This window comes from Zophobas morio, unplaced genomic scaffold (assembly GCF_036711695.1).
Source record: "Zophobas morio isolate AGI-343-1 ecotype UQ-CSIRO unplaced genomic scaffold, CSIRO_AGI_Zmor_V1 ptg000012l, whole genome shotgun sequence".
NCBI lineage: Eukaryota > Metazoa > Arthropoda > Insecta > Coleoptera > Tenebrionidae > Zophobas > Zophobas morio.
In genome coordinates this window covers 25,160,183-25,181,858 of record NW_026972117.1, presented here as the reverse complement: position 1 = coordinate 25,181,858, position 21,676 = coordinate 25,160,183, and the positions used below count along the sequence as shown (strand labels likewise).

Below are 21,676 nucleotides of genomic sequence, written 5' to 3'. Positions count from 1 at the left end.
AATATGATGCAAATACCGTAGGAATGCATCATTTTGCCATAAGTCGTATGGTAACGACAAGAAATGAGGTTCTTATTCTCGAAGACCAGGGCAAGGGCGAAAATGGTGTACCATTCCCATAGACGGATGTTTTATTAGGCAATCCTCTCTCAGAAATCGGAGACTCATAAGCAATGCCCTCCAAAATGAGCTCGCAACTGCTCGAAATGTTGCAATATCATCTCGAATAGTAATAAGACGTTTAAAAGAATCAGGATTGAGCCACAGAAGAGCAACTAAAAAGCTACCACTAAAGACCATGAAGATTAAATGATTGATGACTGGAAGAGAGTTTTTCAACTTGCTGTATGGCTCTGTAGTATTTAATCATAGCTAGACATATTATGCCATTTGACCCCTTTGTAGGTCCCCATTTTCTGGTCATGCAAGATATTGCTGGTTCTCAAAGCGAGAATACTTGTGAATTACTTGATTGCTGTCGACATTTTCTGTTTATTCTGTTGTGAACCGGTAGCTAACAGTCCTGATTTAAATCCTATTGAACACTTCTGGGATAAGATTAAAAAAATATTTACCACGCATAATTAACTGGTAAATGCAGTGACTGAAAAAATGGAAGATATAGTTTGAGTGACTTTTTTGAAAATAATCATTTTGAACAATTTAGTTAAGTTCGTTTATAAAAATGATAATACTATTTGATTCTTATTAAATTTAAAAGTATTTTTATGGTCTCTTCCAGCCAAATGACAATGATTAAATGCAAAAACTAAGTTTAGGAATTAATCTTAACACGGCTCGCAAGCTGAAAGCGGTTATAGTGACAATTTAGGTTGACAACGTTACTAAAATACAAATTAGTCTTTTACCGTACATTTCGTTGACAATGAACTGAAAAAAGCTGAAGTTTGTGGTTCCTAAGCAAAAAATTGCACAGTAGTACGACACATTTTCAATTATTTTTACCAACATATTATATCTTACTATGTGTACAGTATTTGCTACAGTAGATAACTCAAAAATTGGATTAATGTGACATCTAAATCGCTCTTGTTCAATTATAAATTAGAGAAGTTCTTGCTAACGAATAAATTGAATTGCTTGAAGTTGTGAAATGATCAATATTTTGCTTGAAGTTACAATGTCAGGGATAAGTTTATCTTAAACAGATATAACCATTTTTAATGAATAGTAAACTTAGTAAAAATTTTCTACCCATAAATAACATTAAATTTGTGAAATTTGCTCAGTCAAGTTTAAAATACGTAATTTTGCTGTTGTTTCTCAAATTATCAATTATTAATATGACCATTAGGAAAACGTCAAAAGTGACAATATCAAACAATTTACATTTTGCCTAAAGTGCGAAACAACATGTAAATGTCTAAAATGTACATTAAACCTTTTGGATACAGGTGTGAATTTTATACTGAACTAAATTTATTCTATGTACTTTAGGTACACTGAGTAGAAAATAACTTAATTATTTTTTTAGCATTATTCGTAAATCTTTTCGAAAGTAGCAGTCATTAATAATAATTTAAAAAACACATATATTACCAAAAAAATATATGAGACCAGTACCTACACGATTAACCAATTTTGTCTATGAAAATGACAAATTGGCACTTACTTATCTCTTCGATAAAAATGCGTGCCCGAATGCTTGAACTTTAATATGCTTGTATATTAAAAATTAATATTTATCGAAATTATTGCATTCGAATATTTTTGTTGTGAGTAATTTGTTTACGCTGTCACTAGAACCGCTAAAAAACCGTTAAAAATTTCACACAGATATATTTACCTTAAATCCCGGACTAGCACCCAGCTTTCCTCATTTTTCTTAAGAGAAACACATTAAAATGACGTCACTGTACTCTTTATTTGATGATGGTATTATTTACATGTCCACCTACTTTCTTTACGTCTTAACAAAAAAACGTCCCACTTAAGTCAGTTTTCACTTTTCACATAGCTTTGAATTTTAAAAAACTATTGTCAATAAAAAACAATGCGCTTAATTAAAATTAATTAAACAGCGTCTACCACTGACAACAATTCTGACCTCCGTTCAAGTTCACATTTTCCAAGAATGGTTCGCCGCTACACACATGATTTAGACATGCCTACATAGTTGTAGAATGTTAATATGGATCAAGTACAGTATATGGACCTTGTGTGGACGAACACCCGCTATGACTACTTCTTTCTGCACGCCGTTCAGGTGACAGTCAACCAGGTGAAATCACATTACACCGCGAGTTCAGACGACTTATCTCGGTGAAAGTCGGCGGTTTTGTTGTTAAATTTTAAACCATTAAGTGCTCAAGACTAGATTTAACCGACAAAATGCGCGCTTTACAATGGAATGAATGCGATTTCCAGTCATCAGGGACGCGTGGGTGTTGTGTAATGATAAACACCCGGATGCTTCACTCTTTCGTTTATACAGACTAGGTATAGGCAAACCAGTTTTTGATGCCTCTACTGGCAATCAGGCTACTAGTCCATCATGGAAAAAAACGCTTTTTGCATTTTCATGACTTTATTACAACCGGTATATAAATTATAAATTGAGCTAAATACACACAGCTTGCAGTGTTATATATACATAACTATGTACAGCATGAATTGCACTAACATCACATGTTATTGATAACTAGAAGCTACTAGCTTATCAGCCGAAATTTTCGAAATGGTGGATGAAGTATGGCAGTTTCCTCCCTTTGTTGACATCCTCACACGCCGACATCACACTCTTTGTTAAAGGTCTGGGCCCGCAGCTAAACACACCGATTTTACTGACCTACAAACACAATATTACTCAAATTTGTATTATATTTCGATTTACTCATCACGACTTACATAACTGTGTCTTTTTTGCACAAATTTTAAGAAAGAGGTCATATCCGGTCTTCCAAAGTGATTAACCGCTTTCAATCCGGTGAATATGGACGTTTTCGAAAGTCTTTGGAAGTGATTCTCGCAAATGTACTAAAATTGTTTACATCAATACCCGTTTTCTCTTATTGCGAACTCATACTAACCAACATCGTCGTTCGCAAATCAAACTTGTGGAAGAATTGTGTAATGAATATATGGATCTCCAAGACATTAGTAACATCCTTTTTTTCGACATCCCGGAGAACGTCAATAAACCATTCAAAGTGTTTGTGGGAAGGACATATCCACAAAAAGTAAACCTACAAACGTAATAGTACACCTAAAAACACTTTTGTAACAACTCACTTTTTTGCAAGCAACCCCCGAATATCTGTTAGTTGAAGTACCAAAAACTAGATCGTTCAAAATAGACGCATACGGGGTCACCCCAATTCCGCCTCCCACCATCACGGCCACTTCGAACTTGTACCAGTCTTGATTACCTCCTCCGAAAGGTCCTTCCAACAATATCTTCGGTTGATCTTCCGGGTTGTAATTAGAAGGGTCAAAGTAATTTCTCAATTTCCAAGTCCAAGGACCTACAATTCTAAGTTAACTTCCGGAAATGGTTCAACCAGGAACTTACCTTGGGCCTTGATATGGCACGACAAAAAATTTTCATGTGGTGCTGACGTTAAGGTAAATGAATGAAATTCACGACTTTTGAAAGCCGTACATGCTAAGCGAACCCACTGACCAGAAAGATACTTCAGATTTGGAGGCCTGTAGAACTTTATCTTAATAACATCCGATGGTAACAACTCTGTTTCTATAACGTCTAAAGGTATGTATTTAGTCCTCAAACTGACAACCTGAAATTTACAAAGTAAAGTTTTCGTTATGAATGTTTAATTGGTTGAAGACCTTGTCTAAAGTGTAGACAATTCCGGGTCCAATAAAGAATATCCAAAATCGTGGAGCTCCGGTTAACCTAGCTAGGCCATGAATCAGGCACAATATGTACAAAAGAATGTAAAGATTGTGAGTGGCCCAGAAGAAATTGTAGGCTTTTTTCCGAATCGTGGGATGGGCAAACACTATGATAATACTCATTGTAACAAAAAGCAAAACTCCGGTCAGACCTGCAAATGATGAAATGATGAATCCAAAATTGTCTTAATTTGAGAAAATACCTGTTATTGTTTGGAACAACCAAAACGTAATTCCTGGTTTGTAATCAGAAGGAAAACTGACTTCGTTGGTGAGACACTTTAAATTTTCAATCGGTTGAGTGGACACGTGGTAAAAGTTGACAATGTGTCCAACTGTGTGCAACAGCGAAAAGAACAAAGCTGTACACGCTGCAATTTTATGAAATTGGATGTGCGTATCTAAAGGGATGTATTGTTGTATTGAAAATTCTTTAAGTTTTGTAAGAAGGTTCCGGGACATTGTTAACAATAAAATACTGTAACAGAACGACAAAGAGGCCGCCGAGCCTCTTGTTATTGCAATTCCAACACCCATAATGTGACGTAAGTCGGTGTGTTCCGCCATAAATGAGTAATCTAAAATTGTAAACATGCACCATTGAAATGTTACGAAAGGTTTAGGAACTTACGAATAAACCTTTCAACGAATAAAGCTATCGTGATGACGTAAAAAATGAATAAATAGAATATGTTCTGTCGGTTCTCTTCTAAAAACGTTGTTAAAGAATCCCACTTGAGTTCGATGTAACTTTTTTCGGAATCTATCGTTGGCTCAATGTGGAAACTTGTCATTCTAAAAAGGGAAAAGGTGAAAACTTTGTAGCAACACATAAAGGTGTCTTTTTTTACCTAGCAACATTAGTTGAAGTATCCAAAAAGTTTTGTTTCGCACCTTTACAATCCAGTCCGATGGCGACAAACTCGCCTTTATATTCCTTCATCATCTCTTTAAAATCGCTATAGGTCAAAAAGTGTTTATGTTGAAGTCCTGCATCCTACGACACAGTTGATCGAATTAAATCTAATAGTGGATGTGTTAAAGACATACCTGGAACATTCCTTCAATCAATTCAGTCACATGGTCGTCGCTTAAGCTTGTAGTTCGTGCGATTTCAACCAATGATCTTAACATTTCGGAAAGTTCTTCTTTATCAATGACTCCGTTACCATCGTTATCACACATATCAAAAATAATACGTAACTTATCGTCTGTTTTGCCTCGCGAAAACAGAACTACTGTGTCTAAAAATTCCTGAAAATTTTTACTCGCATCTTCTCTTTGTTATGTTTCAAACTTACTTGAAACGATATTCTCCCATCGCCGTCTTTATCCACTATATTGAACATCTTTTTCACGAAAACTGCATCGTGTTTCATGCCTAGAGCACTTGCGAACTCACTTTTGGTTAAAGAGGTTCTCATAACAGTCACCACTTCACCGTCGACACTAGCATCGGATCTTCGACGGCGTTCACCAGGTCGAAGACCAAATGTTAAAGCATAAGCTTCCCGGAAGAAGTGCTCGAGTTTCTTCTGTCTACGTTCGCTGGTTTCGGCTTTTGCTAACATAAGCTCTCGCACAACCTACAACGTCACTATACTCTCTATGCACGGATTTACATTTGGACTCACCTGTGTGATGATCAAAGTTTTTTTATTGGAACTTAAAAACAGTTCCAATTTTGTTAGGAACTTCTTTCGAGAACCTATTGAATCTAGTTCGATCACCAAATCATGATCTCGAGGAACTCTAATTAAAACCATCGGTTTTTTATGATTTGTGAGCTCTACAGATTCTTCTACGTAAATCGAATCGGTGTTTTTGAAGCTAACCGTACGCAGCTTTTCCCCCTTTCTTCCAATAATGTGGATAGCTATTTCTGGGCCGAATTTTACTTTAACTAGTCTTTTGTGGTTGGCGTGGAGCCACTCTTGGACGATCATTGTGTCCACTGGTAATTTGCCTTCTACGCAATTTCGCAGTTCTTCTTGTTTGATTTTTAGTCTCCTTCGTCTTCTGTTTTGCAATTTGACAACTCCGTAGCCGGCTCCGGCACAAAGTATTGGCACAAAGCCGAGAAAAACGCAGGCGTAAATGTAAACCAGTTCATTGCCCTAGAATTTCAAAAAAATTAATTCAGTAATGCTGCACTACACTTCTAGAAATGGGACGAATCTACTTGAATGTATCAAAGTATGAATAAACGTTGAATAAAGATGATTATTAATATCAACAAGCGTGCGGTAATAAAGTATGAACATTTTATAAGCACAAAAGAATAACAACGGTTAGATTTGTTATACAAATAAGGAAATTATCCGAGACACCTCTCTAATTCATTCCTCGAAAAAGTGTTGACAATAGTCTCCGTGGGACGACTAAAATAAATCTTAAGTTACTTGACGAGAATGTATTTGCAGTTTTATTGTTAAAAAAAAGCAATCCAACTTCATAAATCTTTAGAAAGAAGACGTATTTGGTTTTACGTATAACCGGTTATTTATGTTTCGACTGCAAAAATGTTAATACAACAGTAGCTATCAAAGTAGCCCTACTTTCAAATACGTCTTCATTTATCATGCTTAGTGATTTACGATATGCCACAGAAGTCCAAGAAAAGTCTTAAGCTGACTATTTTTAGAAAAGAGCAAAAGCTTTTGGTGAAATGAACGGTAAACTAGTTTTGTTGACAAATCTCAAAATATGATTCATAGCATTTTTTATATAATAAAGCATGCAAAACTTGATGATATTTTCCACTGCACCCAAAAAATGTTTCATTCGCTACTTATTGTGCTTTTTTTTAATAAAAATGTTTATGGTTTGGGAAATCTGGAATTACATATATCAGATTTAACCTAAAACGTAGGTAAAATCAAAAAGTAGGTGGTCCTGTAGTTTAGAACATTATCTGTTTAATAAAATCATGAAGACAAGGAAACTTGTTTAACATTAATAACAAAAACGAATAATGTTAGTTTCATTGTCTATGTACTGAAGAAATCGTTTCTAATTATCTTTTCTATATTTTACGATGTTTTGTTTGTGATGTAATTAAGCTTCGTCCTAAGACGTAATAATGTACGTATTTTAAACGGATTAGCAATACACCTTTTTGCATATTAGACAGTAAACAATTTTCAGTAAATTTACATTTATTAGCCTTATCTCTCTTTTAGTTCTCTAGATATTTACACTTTTACAAAATTTAACTGAATGCCTTGAGCGCTAATAAAGAAAGAATGTAGTCAAAGTTTCTATAATAATAATTAATTTCAAAGATTTTAAACCCGGTTTAAATCGTTTCTCGAATTTAAAGGTGGTTAGCTTTTGTCATAAACTATATTTTTTTACATTGAACTTTTCCTACGGTAAAAGCAAGGACATGGAGATCAATTTTGACATTTGTTGTGTTAACAAAGAAATTGGGTTCGTTTATTATTATTAATTAAACATATTATCAATGCTTTTTTATTTTTAGAAGGTACTTTTTGTGTTGTAAAAACTATTAAAAAGGACATTGGATGCATTTACTTAAAAAATGTTCTAAATACTAAGTACACAAAAATGCAACACAAATATAAATACCAGTAAGAAAACACATTTAAAAACTGATTTAAATGTTCAGGTATGTTTGTGAAATATTATTTATTTTTAAATTACTAATTTATTCCATTAATAAACAGATTCCACACTACGCATAATTAAGTATAACATACATTTAAATAATATTTTTACATAGTTTGAGAATTTAGTAAAACTTTGTAGAATATCCTCACGTCAGTAATAAATAAAATGTTGTAAGAAAAAGTCACAGATAGAACAAGATGTCTTTAAGCATTTACGATAAGAAGTTTGAAAAAATGATAAAGTGAGGAGTTTGGCAACCACTACTTTAGTAAATTTGAAGCAGAAATACCACTATGAGTAAGAGGTTTTTCTGATTCCTTAAATAAAGTTAACAAAAAGCCCAAAACCAAAGTGACAAGTAGTATAAATATATAATCAGTATTTTATCAGTAAATATTTAGTTAGAATTTATTTTGCTACATTTTAGACGTTTGGAATGTCTGAAAAAAGGTGTGACAATAATAATTGATATTAACTTTAGTAAAGTGAAACAAATGCTTCAAATTTACTATATGTGTTACTGTACACATAAGTCAGAAAAGAACAGCGATGATTTTTTATTAATTTTTGTTTTGTTTTGTGTTTTAGTTTTATAGTGGAGCTTCCCATTACCAAGAACACAAATATAACACATAGATAATTTCACAGCTATTTAATTTTACAACTTGTTTCAAACTCATGTTCTGTGCAAAAGAATCTTATCGGTTAATTAAATTAATTGCGTTAAGTATAGAATACTTTCTAAGAAGTGAAATCATGTCATGACACACAAGTAAAGATGATGTACATATATTAATCGATTTTTTATTTTCGTATATTTTGTCTTAGCTACATCTTCCGAGAATATTAATTTTAAAAGTGTGCAGTCATAATGACTATCTTATTTCGTAGTTAATTTATCGATGGTAATACCCGTAACAATACAAGTTTTAAAAAGTGTAATTAAAAAAATAATCGAGATAAGACATCAATGCATAATGAATGGTTAGAGTAGGAAGACTTGCAAAATTAAAATTCTCATCTTTCGTTAAGCCTAAGTGGACAACATTGATCACGAATTCAATTTGAAGTTTGCGACGTCATTTTTAAACTATATTTTGCTTGCGACAGCTCTAAAACGATGATAAGTTATTAATAAATACTGTATTAAAATTGTCAATTACCAGGGTGCGGACAATGCGGAGTAATCTAAAGCGTGCTTGCGTTGAGTTGCAAACCTCAAGGCCAGGCGTTTACGTTATCAATTATTGCTTTGAAAATTTTTTGTTCAAAATGTATATACAAAGGGTAGTTACAAAGTTGACAAAATAAATTTTCTTTGTTAGTTTTTCTTAAAATGCTACATTGTGCATCACAATAGTATTTTTTAAATTAAAAATTATCAGTATGACCAATTTTTGGTGTGTAAAAACTGAAAAAATGTGGCAAAAATTAATTGTACATGAGTATTAAAATCGATGGATTGACGATTTAACTAAATATTATCCTCAATTAGTTAACTAATCGACAAAATAATAGTTATATCACAAGGCCAGAAACTAAGCATGTTTTGAGATATTGATACACAATTTTTTTGTGTCGATTTTTATAAAATAAGATTGTTCTTGAATTATTTATTGATTTTAACGCTACATTGTCATGGAAAAGAAACAGTATACAGAATCCTGTATAGCCTAAGGGTAAAAGGAGTAGCCCCACGACCGAGAACTGAGTTCGAATTGCTCTTGCTGCTGTTTTTTTTTTTCTCCTCTTTATTTATTCATATAATAAGGAGCACGTCTTTAACATTTTTATTTTAAACTCGTTCTAGCTCAAATCTTAGAAAAACTTTGCTTCATTGCAAAAAAAATCTACTTGTCAGTTACATAATGGCAAACCGTATAATAGAACCAATATAAATCGCTAATTATAAAAATATTTATAGGTTTTTGTCGGCCTAGACCCGTAATTTTTTTATTTCTAGCCGTTAGAGACGATTAGTCCGTGAAAACTGTATTATAGGCACTAGTCCGAAAAATAAGTATTAATTAATTAATTTATAATTTTTCTGACTGCAATTTTGTAAAATTAATCTAGACGATTTTGAATTACATATTACATTCAAAATTTTGTCTACAATTTTTTTAATTTACCTCCACAAAGAAGCTTGTCTGTCTTATTTCATCGGGTTTGAATTTGTATAACTACGTAACATTTATTTATAATGTTACGGTCTTCGTTGTGTTCATGTCTTGTTTGACTCTTTTGTAGATGTAATTTAGTTAAGACTTTATGTAATAATAAAAAAAAAGCTTATATGGTTCCATTTAGGCAAGTAAATCTCTTCAGAAGTTCATCTGTAGACAAACTGAGAAATTTGCAGATATACCACAAAATATTCTATATTGCTGCATGTTGTTAACAAAAATCAACAATAAAAAGTTGAATTAAGAAAAAAAGTTGTATTTCCATGATCTTACCAAACGCTATAAACTGCATAAACACAAAAACAAAAAGGGAAAGTAGTTTAACTAAAGGTATTGAAAGCTTCATTCTATACTGATTACATTGCCTATGTTGTTGCTATGGAACCAGTATGACGTTATCAAATACTTTTCCGATAAAACCATATCTATCATTTGCTTCTTAATTTCAGAGCAGTTCAATGTTTCAATGTTTACAGAAAGACTAGAAATACTAGAAGGTTTGGGTCTACTTATTTCAGTGATGTATTTCACACCAAATGAATAAAAACTGTGTCCTAAATCTTCATATAGCTATATCAACCCTAACAGCACCTTAGATGATTTCAATGGAACATTTACAAAATTCTACAATTTCAGTAGTTTCTATTGATTTTAGTACCTAAAATTTACCTCAAAGTAGTCGTATCCATTTAAGATTTTACAAGGTTCCATCAAAGAAGCATTCAGCTGCATAGGTTGTGGACATGGATCGCCTTTCATCCAAAAGAAGACATTTTTTTGAATGTAATGCGGCTGTATATCTGTACTATTAACAATAACATCCCACAGTGTAATTTTTCTAATAATTTCAATTTCTTCCTTTGTAAAAATACTAAAATTCTTCAAATAATATTATATACAATTTCTTTTCCTAACAGTACTTACCCATTAGCCTCGTTCTCAAACCAAAATCTGTCAGCGTCACGTAAACGGGCAAACTGTTCTTTAATCACAGTTGTAAAAAGTTCACCAGGACTTCCATAACTTTCCAACATACCTCCGACGTAAACATCGACATTATTCAAATTATTCGAGTAAACAGAAACCAGTGCTCTTAGTAATTCTGGTTTTTCTTCGAATAATTTCGGATTAATGTCGGTCCATTTTTCTATTTTTGGCAAATTGTAGTAAGATCTTACGGTGTTGTAATCTGGTAATCCGTTATCGCGACCTCGCATGATATTCAAAGCACCGAGATCTCTTCTTGAAAATTCCATAGGACCGAAGAGTTTGTCTCTTACGTCGGAACATAGGACCGAGTCCTCTCTTTCACCCAGTTGTGACGTCATTCCCATCAAAAGTTTTTCTAAAGAGTGACTGACCAAAACGTCCTGTAAAAAATAAGTTCGAAATACAGCAAAATAATTTTGTTTTGAAATTGGCGTACTTACATTAGAGTCCCACCACGTGGCACACAATCGTAATCCCATAGGTGCTTCTTCATAATTGCATTCACCATCTCTTCTAAACAGTCCAGGAGGTATTAAAGAGTGTCCAAATCTAAAGGCTGCACTCTGAAACACATGCGTAATACCCGGATGTACATCTTGTTTGTATCCTGTATATTCTGGTAGCGCTTGACCCAAAAACGCGGGTATGTACTCATACGCTATAATGTTTTGAAGAGTGGCGACAACGATTCTCCGCGTTCTCTGAAAAACATCTTCATCACTCCAGTCCGGATGCTCCTTTTGAACTCTTTCAGCGACAACATTGTGCCATCGAAAAAATAAAATACTTATAGTCAGTAAAGCAGGATTTTGGTTCGTCCGGGGATCTCCCAGTACTAAAATTATGTCACTTATTATTGTCCCAACATAGTGTAAAAAAACTTACGGAATAACCTCTCAGTACTTAACATTTTCATGACATGTGGAACAGGGTTATTGAAAAGTGGTACTCTCATCGAATTTCGAACCGGCATTTTGCCTGAGGCGTCTGTTAAAAAGGTACCATTGCGAAACGACCTCATGGTATTAACCCACGGCTCGCTGGTACTGTATATGAAACTACCATCTATCCAACTCGACACTTGATTCAACTAAAAGTAGAGGTTGAGTTTGGGCGGACTAAATCGGTGATTTTGAACCTGCTCTCTGGGACTGTTGGGACTTTGGCCTGTTTTTCTGTCGTAGCCTGCACGGTGGAAAGGGATGTATTTGTCTCCTCTGCATTCTTTATCATAAACGTCATCACATTTTTCGATTTCGATATGGTGCATTTCTATAGGACAGCCACTTTCGCTGGCCATCACCACCTCAGAGGTGACCATTTGTCCGAAGAATGCCAAAAGAGCTGTTCTGTTACTCATAGAACCTAAGCCATCTAAGCCTCGCATAAATAATCGACTTAGTTTCCTTGGGCTGGGCCGGTTCTGACCCGCTAACATATAGACTCCATCTGAGTAAGCAGAGGGGGCTCTGCGAATGAGGTGAGACTCTAAAATAAAACAAAAGTAAATGTTAAAACAACAAAAATAGGACTACATGACACACATTGCAATTTTTCATGTTTAACAGAACTAAAAAAATAATCGGAATAAAAATGCATGTTTCATTAGTATATTGTGCAATTATATGCTGTAAATTGTTGAATATAGACTACTATTAATATTATTCTTATTTTACTATCTGTCAGTATAGAACAGGTACATTAGCTATTACCATAAAACATTCAAAGTGGGACACCCACAGAATATTTTGACGAAACATTCATTGAGTGAATTGTAAGCTGCAAAGTTCGTCTCTCAAGATTTATTGAGAAACTCATTGTGCGAGACAGCTATTGTTTTTTAATAAAAGTGGCAACATTATGTCATTTCCGATAAAATTCAAAGTAACGCAGCTGTGACACAACTAATCAAGGAACGCGAAACCGAAACCATCAATCAGTGCTAGCACTGGATGATTAATTTATTTGTTACATTCTTTTTGATTTACTGCTAATAAAACATCATCTTGACACACGATTACTTCAATTTTTTGCAAATTAACTGTAAACGGAATGCAAATTAACTTGGATCTATAAATTTTCTAGCACAAGTCTAGCTGTGACATACAGTTATCAATTAATAGGTATTTGATCTCGTTTTTCAGTATCGGGTTAAAAACCACTTTCCAAACAAGATAAATCACCATTTCAAGGTTACAACTCTACACCTGATGATCTAATTTTATTTTGAGAGATGTGGGATTTTCGTTTGTCCTCTAGACATGTACAAATTCAAGTAGTAATCTTTTTGTTAATCTTCGTTAAATCATTCTAAATGACGCTTAGCTGACAAAAAAGTAGAATGGATAGTGGCAACACTGTTTACCATCAAGGATGAATTTATTTCTCCGAAAATGATTACGAAATGAGTATTTTATCCGTTAGTGTATCAATAATTTGGAAATATGTGAGATTCTGCAATTCTATTAAAATGATTTACAAATCGAGGATGATTAACCTTCGAGAGTTCAACAGACAAGGTTATTTTTTGCCAAGAAATATGACATTTAAAGGAAATTTTATTGATTGATATAAAAATGCCATAAGAATATAACCGTTTTGATAATATCAACAGCATTAGCATCTACCAAAAGACTTTTCAAAAATATCAAACGGTTTAAAGATTTGAAGGTTGCAGAATTTTTTTGTTATCAAAGTTTTATTTATGCACAGTATTATTTATCAATCTATTGGCTGGTCACAATGTATGTGAAATATTTTTTCAACTAAGCATGACTGATCCTTTGATTTGATCATTTAGCAATGCGTCCTTGGATTTTAGTACATATAGGGTTCTTCCATTTTGTGTGGTAAGTTTTTGAAAATTGAAGTCAATTCCTAACAAAAAGGAAAAAATGAACTTTATCAAAAATTTGTTTTTAAGTTATTTGTGGTTTTATATTTTATTACTTAAACATTTGAATACTCTCAAATAAAAAAAAATCCTTCTGAACTATTATTATCAAACCAACAAAAATAAGTGCTTACAAAAAAACCTGGTCTTTCTACTATTTACTTTTATTACAGAACTTTTTCCACTGTTAAAAGTATGTCCATTTTCACATCTTTTGATTTGGAAGATTGAAAATATTACATCCTACAGGAATAGGTCAAAAAAAAAACACTAAAAGTTAATTAAAATAACGTGCGATCAATAAAAATATCCTCTAGTTGGCACTGGATTTTTAGATGTCTTCATTCCCCAGAAAGATAGCGCTCATCGAGCCATTCAAACAAAGTATTATATCACATTGCATTCATAATTTTATTAATATTGTGTACGATGTTTTTGGGTAGGTATAACTTTTTTCGAAAAGAAGTAAATAAAGGAAAGTTGTCTAACTGAACTTAAAGCATATTTATTTGTCGTCAAATGATTTTATTGATTCTTCTATGTTCTATACTTATTAGATTACGCATGAAGTGGAGGCACCACTCATCGAATGAAACTTATTAAGATAAAATAAATTTGTGGTTAGCAACAGCAACATGAGTGACGTTGAACTGTATAAATATGAGTAATATAATAGCACATTTAAACAAAAATTATCAAGCTGAAGGATTTTTTAACGTTCTACTTGTGAAATAGCGAAATAATAACTAATAACTAATACTGTTGCCAAAGTGAAATTCTTTTAATAATTGAAAAGGTAATGAGCATCTACAAATAATAATAACCTATCCTCGCGTGTATGACTAATTTCTTTCACAGAAACCATAACAACAAAAACCACTAGAACCACAATCCGGTTATTGACATTTCTAGAGAAAATACTTGTTTAGCAGCTAACATTTTTATAGGGTTAATTAAGTAATTTATTCTTAAGTAAGTTACTTCCTTGCAGAAAGTAATAAAAATGATCCAATTTGGAAAAAGAGCAAGGGCAATTAAGTCAACCCTCAAATTTATTAATACGTCTAGTCGCTGCAGTAAACAATGACGTTTTGACTTTGAACTCAGGCGTTGCAACGTTTCGATGGTAGATTACTTATTTCTTATTTCTTATGAGCTTATGACCTATGAAGAAAATACTTAATCACAAAATCATTAAAAAATAATTATTAGAAAAAATGTTTCTTTCGCTTCGTGTTTTGTAACGAAAGAACCTTACAATAGATTGCTTTTCATAAGATTAAGTATTATGAATCTAAATCTTGACAATAAATTGTGTTTCAATTTTACACTTCTTATCTGACTGTCCTAATTTAAGATTATAAGATCCCTTCAATAATGCACTTAGATATGTAATTTTCCACCACGAAGTCGTTGGAATACCCTGTGTACTGGTCAAGTGATTCGTGAACAATAAGAACATTCAGAAAATTTCACTGTACTAGACATAAATCTGTAGTATTGGTGAAATCAAAAACTAATAACAGGTTATACTCAACACTATTTACAAAATGTTTAGCCCTAACATACACAAATTACCAAATCAAAATAAAATCAATACAAAATTTTGCACATACATACTATTACATAATGGAGTACTTTCGAGAGATTTTAGAAACCTCAAGACAATTTTTATAGTAGAAATTTAAAAATTAATAGCGTAAGTATGTTTTGAAATATAGCTCAGTTTTGAAAAAATGCAAATCAGCCAGTATTTTGCATCTGATACTGTCGTACCTAATTATTTATTTACTAACTGTCATATGTGGAGTTCGCTCTCATACTTTTTGTACCCATTATTCATCATTGTAAATTACCACAGATGCTCAGTCATAGGCGCCGACTCAGCGGGGGTAGGAGGGGTCGGTACCGCTCCTCCTTCAAAGAAACGAACGGATGGAAGTATTTTTTTGCTTTCCCGGCTTTCGCTTGCCTTATTGATGTCATGTTAACAAAGTATAATCTTGCAACCTCTCGCTCACTTTATCCAAATTACACTGCCAAAATGTCACACATTTGCTTACATTTACTTTTTACATTTGTCTTTTGCAGAGCCGGCATTCTCAAGGAGTCCGAATGAAAGAATAATGTTGTTCTTTTTCCAATACATTTCTCAGGAAAGTTCTCTGAAATTCTCATGTTCCGTGCTGTTGTTTTTGCTTCTTCTAAAAATGCGTTAAATTTTGACCTCAGATTTTGGATTTCACTTTTAATATGATTGTATTGTACAATCACTGAAAATACATACTAAGACCCCCCCCCCCCCTCTATAGGATTATGTCTACTCAAAAAATATAAAATACATATTTTAATAAATAAATTTTTTTTATTTATCAAAAAATAATTAAGATGAATAAAATTCGAATGGAATTTATTTTGGAAACTTAAGGAAGAGATCAACACTTCTTTACTACATTTATTACAGCCTAATTTTAGGTTTAAGTGGTGCAAAGTAGCAATTAATTAACACATTATTTAGAAAATACTAATTGCTTCCTTGTTCTTTTTCAAGTTTACTGATGCTAACATTTTTTTAAAACCACTCTGATCTACTGTACCGGCCAGAAAATCTTGGAAGTCATTTTTCTGTCATTTTGAAAATTTTTTGTTGTCTATGCCTTTTTGCCACTTTGACGTTTGAAGTTTAAATGTTTTATCACGTTGCATCCAGTGTCAGCATGCCCGCAATGTCAAAAATGAAAAAATTAAAAAACTAAGGTTGCAACAATACAAAAGACATTTTACACTTTGTGACAGTGGAATTCATTTTATCGTATAGTGGTCCAACTCTGACTTCGTTTTTATGGCACTGCAATCTCAATTACCGCAAGTATTAGGAACTCTATTGAAAATGTAAATAAATCATCTTAAAGGTTTACGGGCGCCGACGGCCCTGTGTAGTGCAGACAGTTGGTCCCTTGATGGAACACTTAACTCCTTCACAATAGGATGCAGTCATATAAACGAACCAGCAGTTGCGGCACTATACAGAAAAGTAATTGCGGAACTACCACAAAAATAATCTTATTAAATTCACCGCATCGCTGGCCAAGTAGGCTATGACAAATGTGACATAAATAATCTACATTTAACAAACGTCAAATAGTAAAAATGAAATAATTTTTGTCGGAATCGGGTGATTCGGAAATTTGGCCATAAAGTTGTCACAATTCACATACATACTTGACAAATAATGGCTGAAAAATATGACAAATTTTACTTTTTACTTCCCGAGCGTAAGCAAATTGTAATTGAGTCCGTCGGCCGACTGTCTACCTTTACATTTTCTCGACCTTTCATGACCGCTACAGGACGAAGAAATAGGTCTCCTGTTTCCGTCTGTCTGGCTGTCCAACTGTCCGTCTGTCGTCTGTTTGTCTGTCTGCCATCATGTATTTTTATTAGACCGATAATCTCCGAAAGTACTGGACCGATTGTTGTCAAATTTTGTATTTATATTAGCAATATCATCTAGATGGTAAAACTCTAACCAAAATTTCTCTAATCATCCCTACTACTAATGCGATGACGTCACTTCAAAATTGTACATAGCAAATGGATTTTAAATTGTATAAAATAACATAGTCCTAAACATGTAGTTTATGACTCCGAAACGTCTAGATTTTTGGAAAAAAAATCAAAATTATAAGACAACCTTTTGCAATTTAATTTTGAATCTGCTAAACCGAATGCTTTGAAATCTTGCAGATGTTTTAAGGTTATAAATTTTTAGTCAAAATATATTTGCTTATCACCGCCAAAAAATTGATGACGTCAGCTCAAAAGTTTGCCGAATAAATCCTATCTAAAATGAACAAAATATGATGAGTCTGTACTTGTAATTTATCATTCCATTCATATTTTTTGGGTTTGCATATTCAGAATGACAAAAAAATTAATGAATGCGTAAATTTATTTTATTGATTTAATCAGGAACTATAAAACCGAATGCTTTGAAATCTTGAAGATGTTTCAAAGTTATCATAAGCATGGTAAAAAATTGATGACGTCACCCCAAAATTTTGCTGAATAAATCCTATCTAAAATGTACAAACTATGATGAGTCTGTACCACGGTTGTAGAATAGATAGGTTTGTACACTAATGGCTTGAGATGGCGACGCTTCTTTTCGATCCCTATATCCATGGAAAGGACACATACAGCTAGCGCCTCTACCTTGTCGAGCGGAAATCGTTCTAGTTATTTTGGGGATTTTCGTTTACATTGCTTTATGAACAATACAAAATTTGTAAATGACATTTGATCTGAGTCGATAAATACGATTTCTTTTATTAATTACATCGGTTATAGACAGATGCCTATAGAGTTCTGTGTCCCTAAAACGTCAAAAACCAGGCGACGCGATCGGCAATTGGCGTCGCTGGCCAGGGATATGCAAATGTATGCTAGTGTATCAACCTATCTATTCTACAACCGTGGTCTGTACTTGTGATTTATCATTCCATTAATATTTCTTGAATTTGCGTATACAGGGTGACCCAAAAAAAATGATCACTGTATTTCAGGAGCGAGGAAAGTTCCGTCGAAATAACTTTCAACCAATTTTTTATCCATTGTATGTAAGCAAATATTGTAACATAAAGGTAAAGTGAATAATTTGACGTTTTGCATATAACTATTTTGAGAGTTTCTCACGGCCTTCTGGACAAGCAATATGTATGTAATGAATTTAATGGGCTTTTTGAATTATATGTAATTCTTTAATTAATTTGTTCTGTACCATAAAATGAACTGAAATTGATTTATAAAATACTAGTCTAATATTTTGCCCAATTTCATTTCGTGCTAGAAAACTTATTCAGACAAATCTGTACCTTTTTCACTTTTCAGAATGTAATAGCTCTATTATTAACAGACTTTAAATTTTAAATATAAGTTGTTTTAGAACTTTATCGCTATAACACGGCGGTAGTTTTTTTTAAAAACATCTTACCATCATGTTTTTTTTCATCGCGTATTTTTAAAAATCAATATCCCAATTATTTATAGAAATTTCGACACGCGCTTTTCACCACTGCTTTCAAAACCCCTATATGTTACGTGGAAAACATTGTTGATTTCTTTTGTTGAAAAGGAAATACAGCAAAAGCAGCTTCTTCGACACATGATTCTTTTTAGTACATTTCATTTCCGAAAAAAAAGGAAAACGTTTCCGGGATGCGTATACCTACAGATCTGTAAGCTGAAAACAGTAGTGAAAATTGCTTTACGAAATTTCCCTAAATAGTAGTTTTTGATTTTTAAAGATACGTGATGAAAAATTTCACCATAATTCTAAAAGGAAGTCGAGTAACTGTTTAAAAAATGCCTGTGCGTTATATAGCTAAAGGTGTGAACAGATTATGCTTATTTAAAACTTCATAACAATAAGCCTCATAATAATGGAGTTATTAGATTCTGAAAATATATTATCTTAAGATGACCCAAAGTTTTCTGTAAATCCCTATGGCCAATTTTAAAAAAACATAATGAACAAATTTCTTTAAATATATAAGAATCTATCTGTACAATAGAATGACAACAGTTAATTATAAAAATGAAAAACCATTAAATTACAGAAATGCAAAAGTGACATTTATAACAGTACAAGTACTATATATAAACTGGGACAAATGTATCTGCATAAATATGCAGAGCTCCGGTAGTCTATAAAAACTTGCACTGTTGCAACAAATAGATATGAAGAAAAACAAGAGAACATCTAAGTGTCCTTGATAAATTCTATTATACTTCTTTTAGACTCAAAAATCAAATACATGAATTCTATATGCTAATACAATGCATGAAATACTAATCCTCTAATGAAGGTCTGAATAAAATTAAAACTTCATCAAAATTTAAACAATTTATAACAAAGAATTCGCATTATTTTCTCAGATTACAACACTTTGCAATAAATCATTGAATATAATATAATTACTAGAAACCTAATACATGCAAATTTTTAATTTGCATATTATATAACATAATATCGAAATAAAAATTCAAAAATATTAAATTGCTTACCAACAGAGCCCCAGTCCGGATGAGCTAAGTTATTGAACCATCCATCGTATCGTTGTTTTTCTGTACAACTGTACAAACGTTCTGAAACCAAAAAGAACCTTTAGTAACAAACAAACTGCAATTAATTTAAAAAGAATGTTAACACACGACCATAAGTATGTTCCTTTCGCAATACTTTTACTCATCACTTGAGAAATTAGAGATCTACAACACAAGAAGCATAGTCGTGCATAACCTTGCATTTATTGTTAAAGTATAATAAGTTAAGTAGAGAAAGTAAGCAAAATAATGGCAAAATACAGCCTGATATAGTGGCTTAAAAGTAGGTTAGAGTTGTAAACACTAAGTAAAAAGCATGGCATTAGTTACAGGTATATCCTGATTTCACAGGTCACGATATTTATAACTTCCATCAATTCAATAGATCGCCATAATCGTATTTTTAGATTTACGAGACTCTTTTTTAGATAATCGAATTATCATTAATAAGATCCGTGCTGAAGGAATTCCGTTCGGTGGGTGACCCAAAACTGGATCAGCCTTGATAATATTCCGGTTGCAAATCCTGGGTATCTTTTATAATGGAGACATTCGACGTTCTTGTAACGTATTATGATTACGTCAGATTAGTCATTTCGTATGACGAAACAAAAAGCACTAATGAAGAAACGATGAATATTATAAGATGACACATAAGGAAATGAAATGAAAGTTTTTAAATTGGCAAACTCGGAAGTGAATGTGCACACTAGAAGAAGAGATCATCTTTGTCATGCATAGAAGTGTGAAACTAACTGCAATCCTTTTATTTAGACACAAAAACAAAGTCAATTTTTATTAGGCCATTGTGAAAGCCTGAATTCTATCGTTAAAAATAAATTAATTGTGTGAATAGCACGCAAAATGTTTTTTTTTTTTTTTAATAATTCGGTTATTTTCTCCAAATTTTTTCATAATATGTGCAAGACTTCACAAAAAATATACTAGGGTCATTTTAATATATAATAAATAAAACAGAAGAAAGTGAGGAAAAAACAGAGACAGAAGCAATAATAAAATACAGGGTGTTATATCTGAAAAAAAAAAGAATATCGATATTTCAGTTATATCATATCTTATAAATGCTTTATACCCACTCTGTATGTTAAGATTCAATTTAACTGAAAACACAAAAAAGCGCGTACCTTCGTTTATCTCTCCACAGATTAAAAATTATCCTATAGCAATTTTTTTGCAAACATCTGCAGTGGCAAAAAAAATCCAAAAAGGTGGAATAACATGGCAATGTCCTAATGAAATTTCAAAAATGAATTATGGTTATGAAACTTAAGAAAAATTCAATCAGGATACGTACGAATATTTTATTTAAAAAACATAAAACTCAAAAAAATGTAAGTCATACCTCAAAAAAGTAACACTCGATGTTGTTGAAAATAATTTTGGTGTACGGTATCAAAGAAGCATGCAACTTTAGTTTATAACTTTTTTCTATGTAAAATAATAATTAATGAAATAGCGAGGACCATGCGTTTAGTGACTCACCCTGTATACTATTTATATTATATGTCAATGTACTTTTTTTTCAAAAATTAACCCCAAATAAAGTAGTATTTTGAGAAGCAAAATCTGGTATACTGTAACTACTTTCTTTATTGTTTAAACATTATAAGTTTGTTTTTCCGAAAACTATGGAAAACTGAAGTCAAAGCGACAAACAAATTTTTCTTTTCTTTTTGATAAACTTTAATTAGTAAACACAAGTGTTTCTTTTGGCAGTTGACACACTTCAAGTGTTTCCAGTTAAATCCACAAGTCATATAATATATTACACGGATAAATTTAAGACGGAAAAAATAAAACCAATGTCTGTTAGTTCTGTGAAGGTGTGACCTGAATGTCATGAAATTTGAAAATTAAGGTTAATTGTTTTGGCATTTTAAATTTTCTTTATTTTGATAATATAAACTACATTTATTTTGTCATTCACATAAATTGCATTTATGAAAAGTTTCTAGAGTAAACATACATATAT

The 21,676-nt window shown here is 32.4% G+C and overlaps 2 protein-coding genes across 5 annotated transcripts in view; both read right to left on the bottom strand.

Annotated features, from left to right (window-relative positions):
• Positions 1-2,362, bottom strand: part of LOC135128093 (dual oxidase maturation factor 1-like) — a 58,120-nt gene extending 55,758 nt beyond the window's left edge. Inside the window, exon 1 of the mRNA XM_064054928.1 lies at positions 1,808-2,362. The gene's annotated coding sequence lies outside the window, so the exon portion shown is untranslated. The remainder of the gene's footprint in view (positions 1-1,807) is intronic.
• Positions 2,363-2,549: 187 nt separating this feature from the next.
• Duox (Dual oxidase) overlaps positions 2,550-21,676 on the bottom strand; it is a 49,224-nt gene continuing 30,097 nt past the window's right edge. For all 4 annotated transcript variants that reach the window (XM_064054926.1, XM_064054925.1, XM_064054923.1 and 1 more), the window contains exons 2-19: positions 19,645-19,725; positions 11,824-12,173; positions 11,571-11,775; positions 11,126-11,520; positions 10,620-11,065; positions 10,365-10,566; positions 5,511-5,993; positions 5,178-5,462; positions 4,927-5,130; positions 4,728-4,873; positions 4,508-4,671; positions 4,080-4,454; positions 3,811-4,028; positions 3,533-3,758; positions 3,253-3,485; positions 3,051-3,206; positions 2,869-2,997; positions 2,550-2,809 (exon numbers count right to left, since the gene is read on the bottom strand). In XM_064054926.1, the coding sequence (XP_063910996.1) occupies positions 2,681-2,809; positions 2,869-2,997; positions 3,051-3,206; positions 3,253-3,485; positions 3,533-3,758; positions 3,811-4,028; positions 4,080-4,454; positions 4,508-4,671; positions 4,728-4,873; positions 4,927-5,130; positions 5,178-5,462; positions 5,511-5,993; positions 10,365-10,566; positions 10,620-11,065; positions 11,126-11,520; positions 11,571-11,775; positions 11,824-12,123 (4,296 nt within the window). In that variant the 5' untranslated portion in view covers positions 12,124-12,173; positions 19,645-19,725 and the 3' untranslated portion in view covers positions 2,550-2,680. The remainder of the gene's footprint in view (positions 2,810-2,868; positions 2,998-3,050; positions 3,207-3,252; positions 3,486-3,532; positions 3,759-3,810; positions 4,029-4,079; positions 4,455-4,507; positions 4,672-4,727; positions 4,874-4,926; positions 5,131-5,177; positions 5,463-5,510; positions 5,994-10,364; positions 10,567-10,619; positions 11,066-11,125; positions 11,521-11,570; positions 11,776-11,823; positions 12,174-19,644; positions 19,726-21,676) is intronic.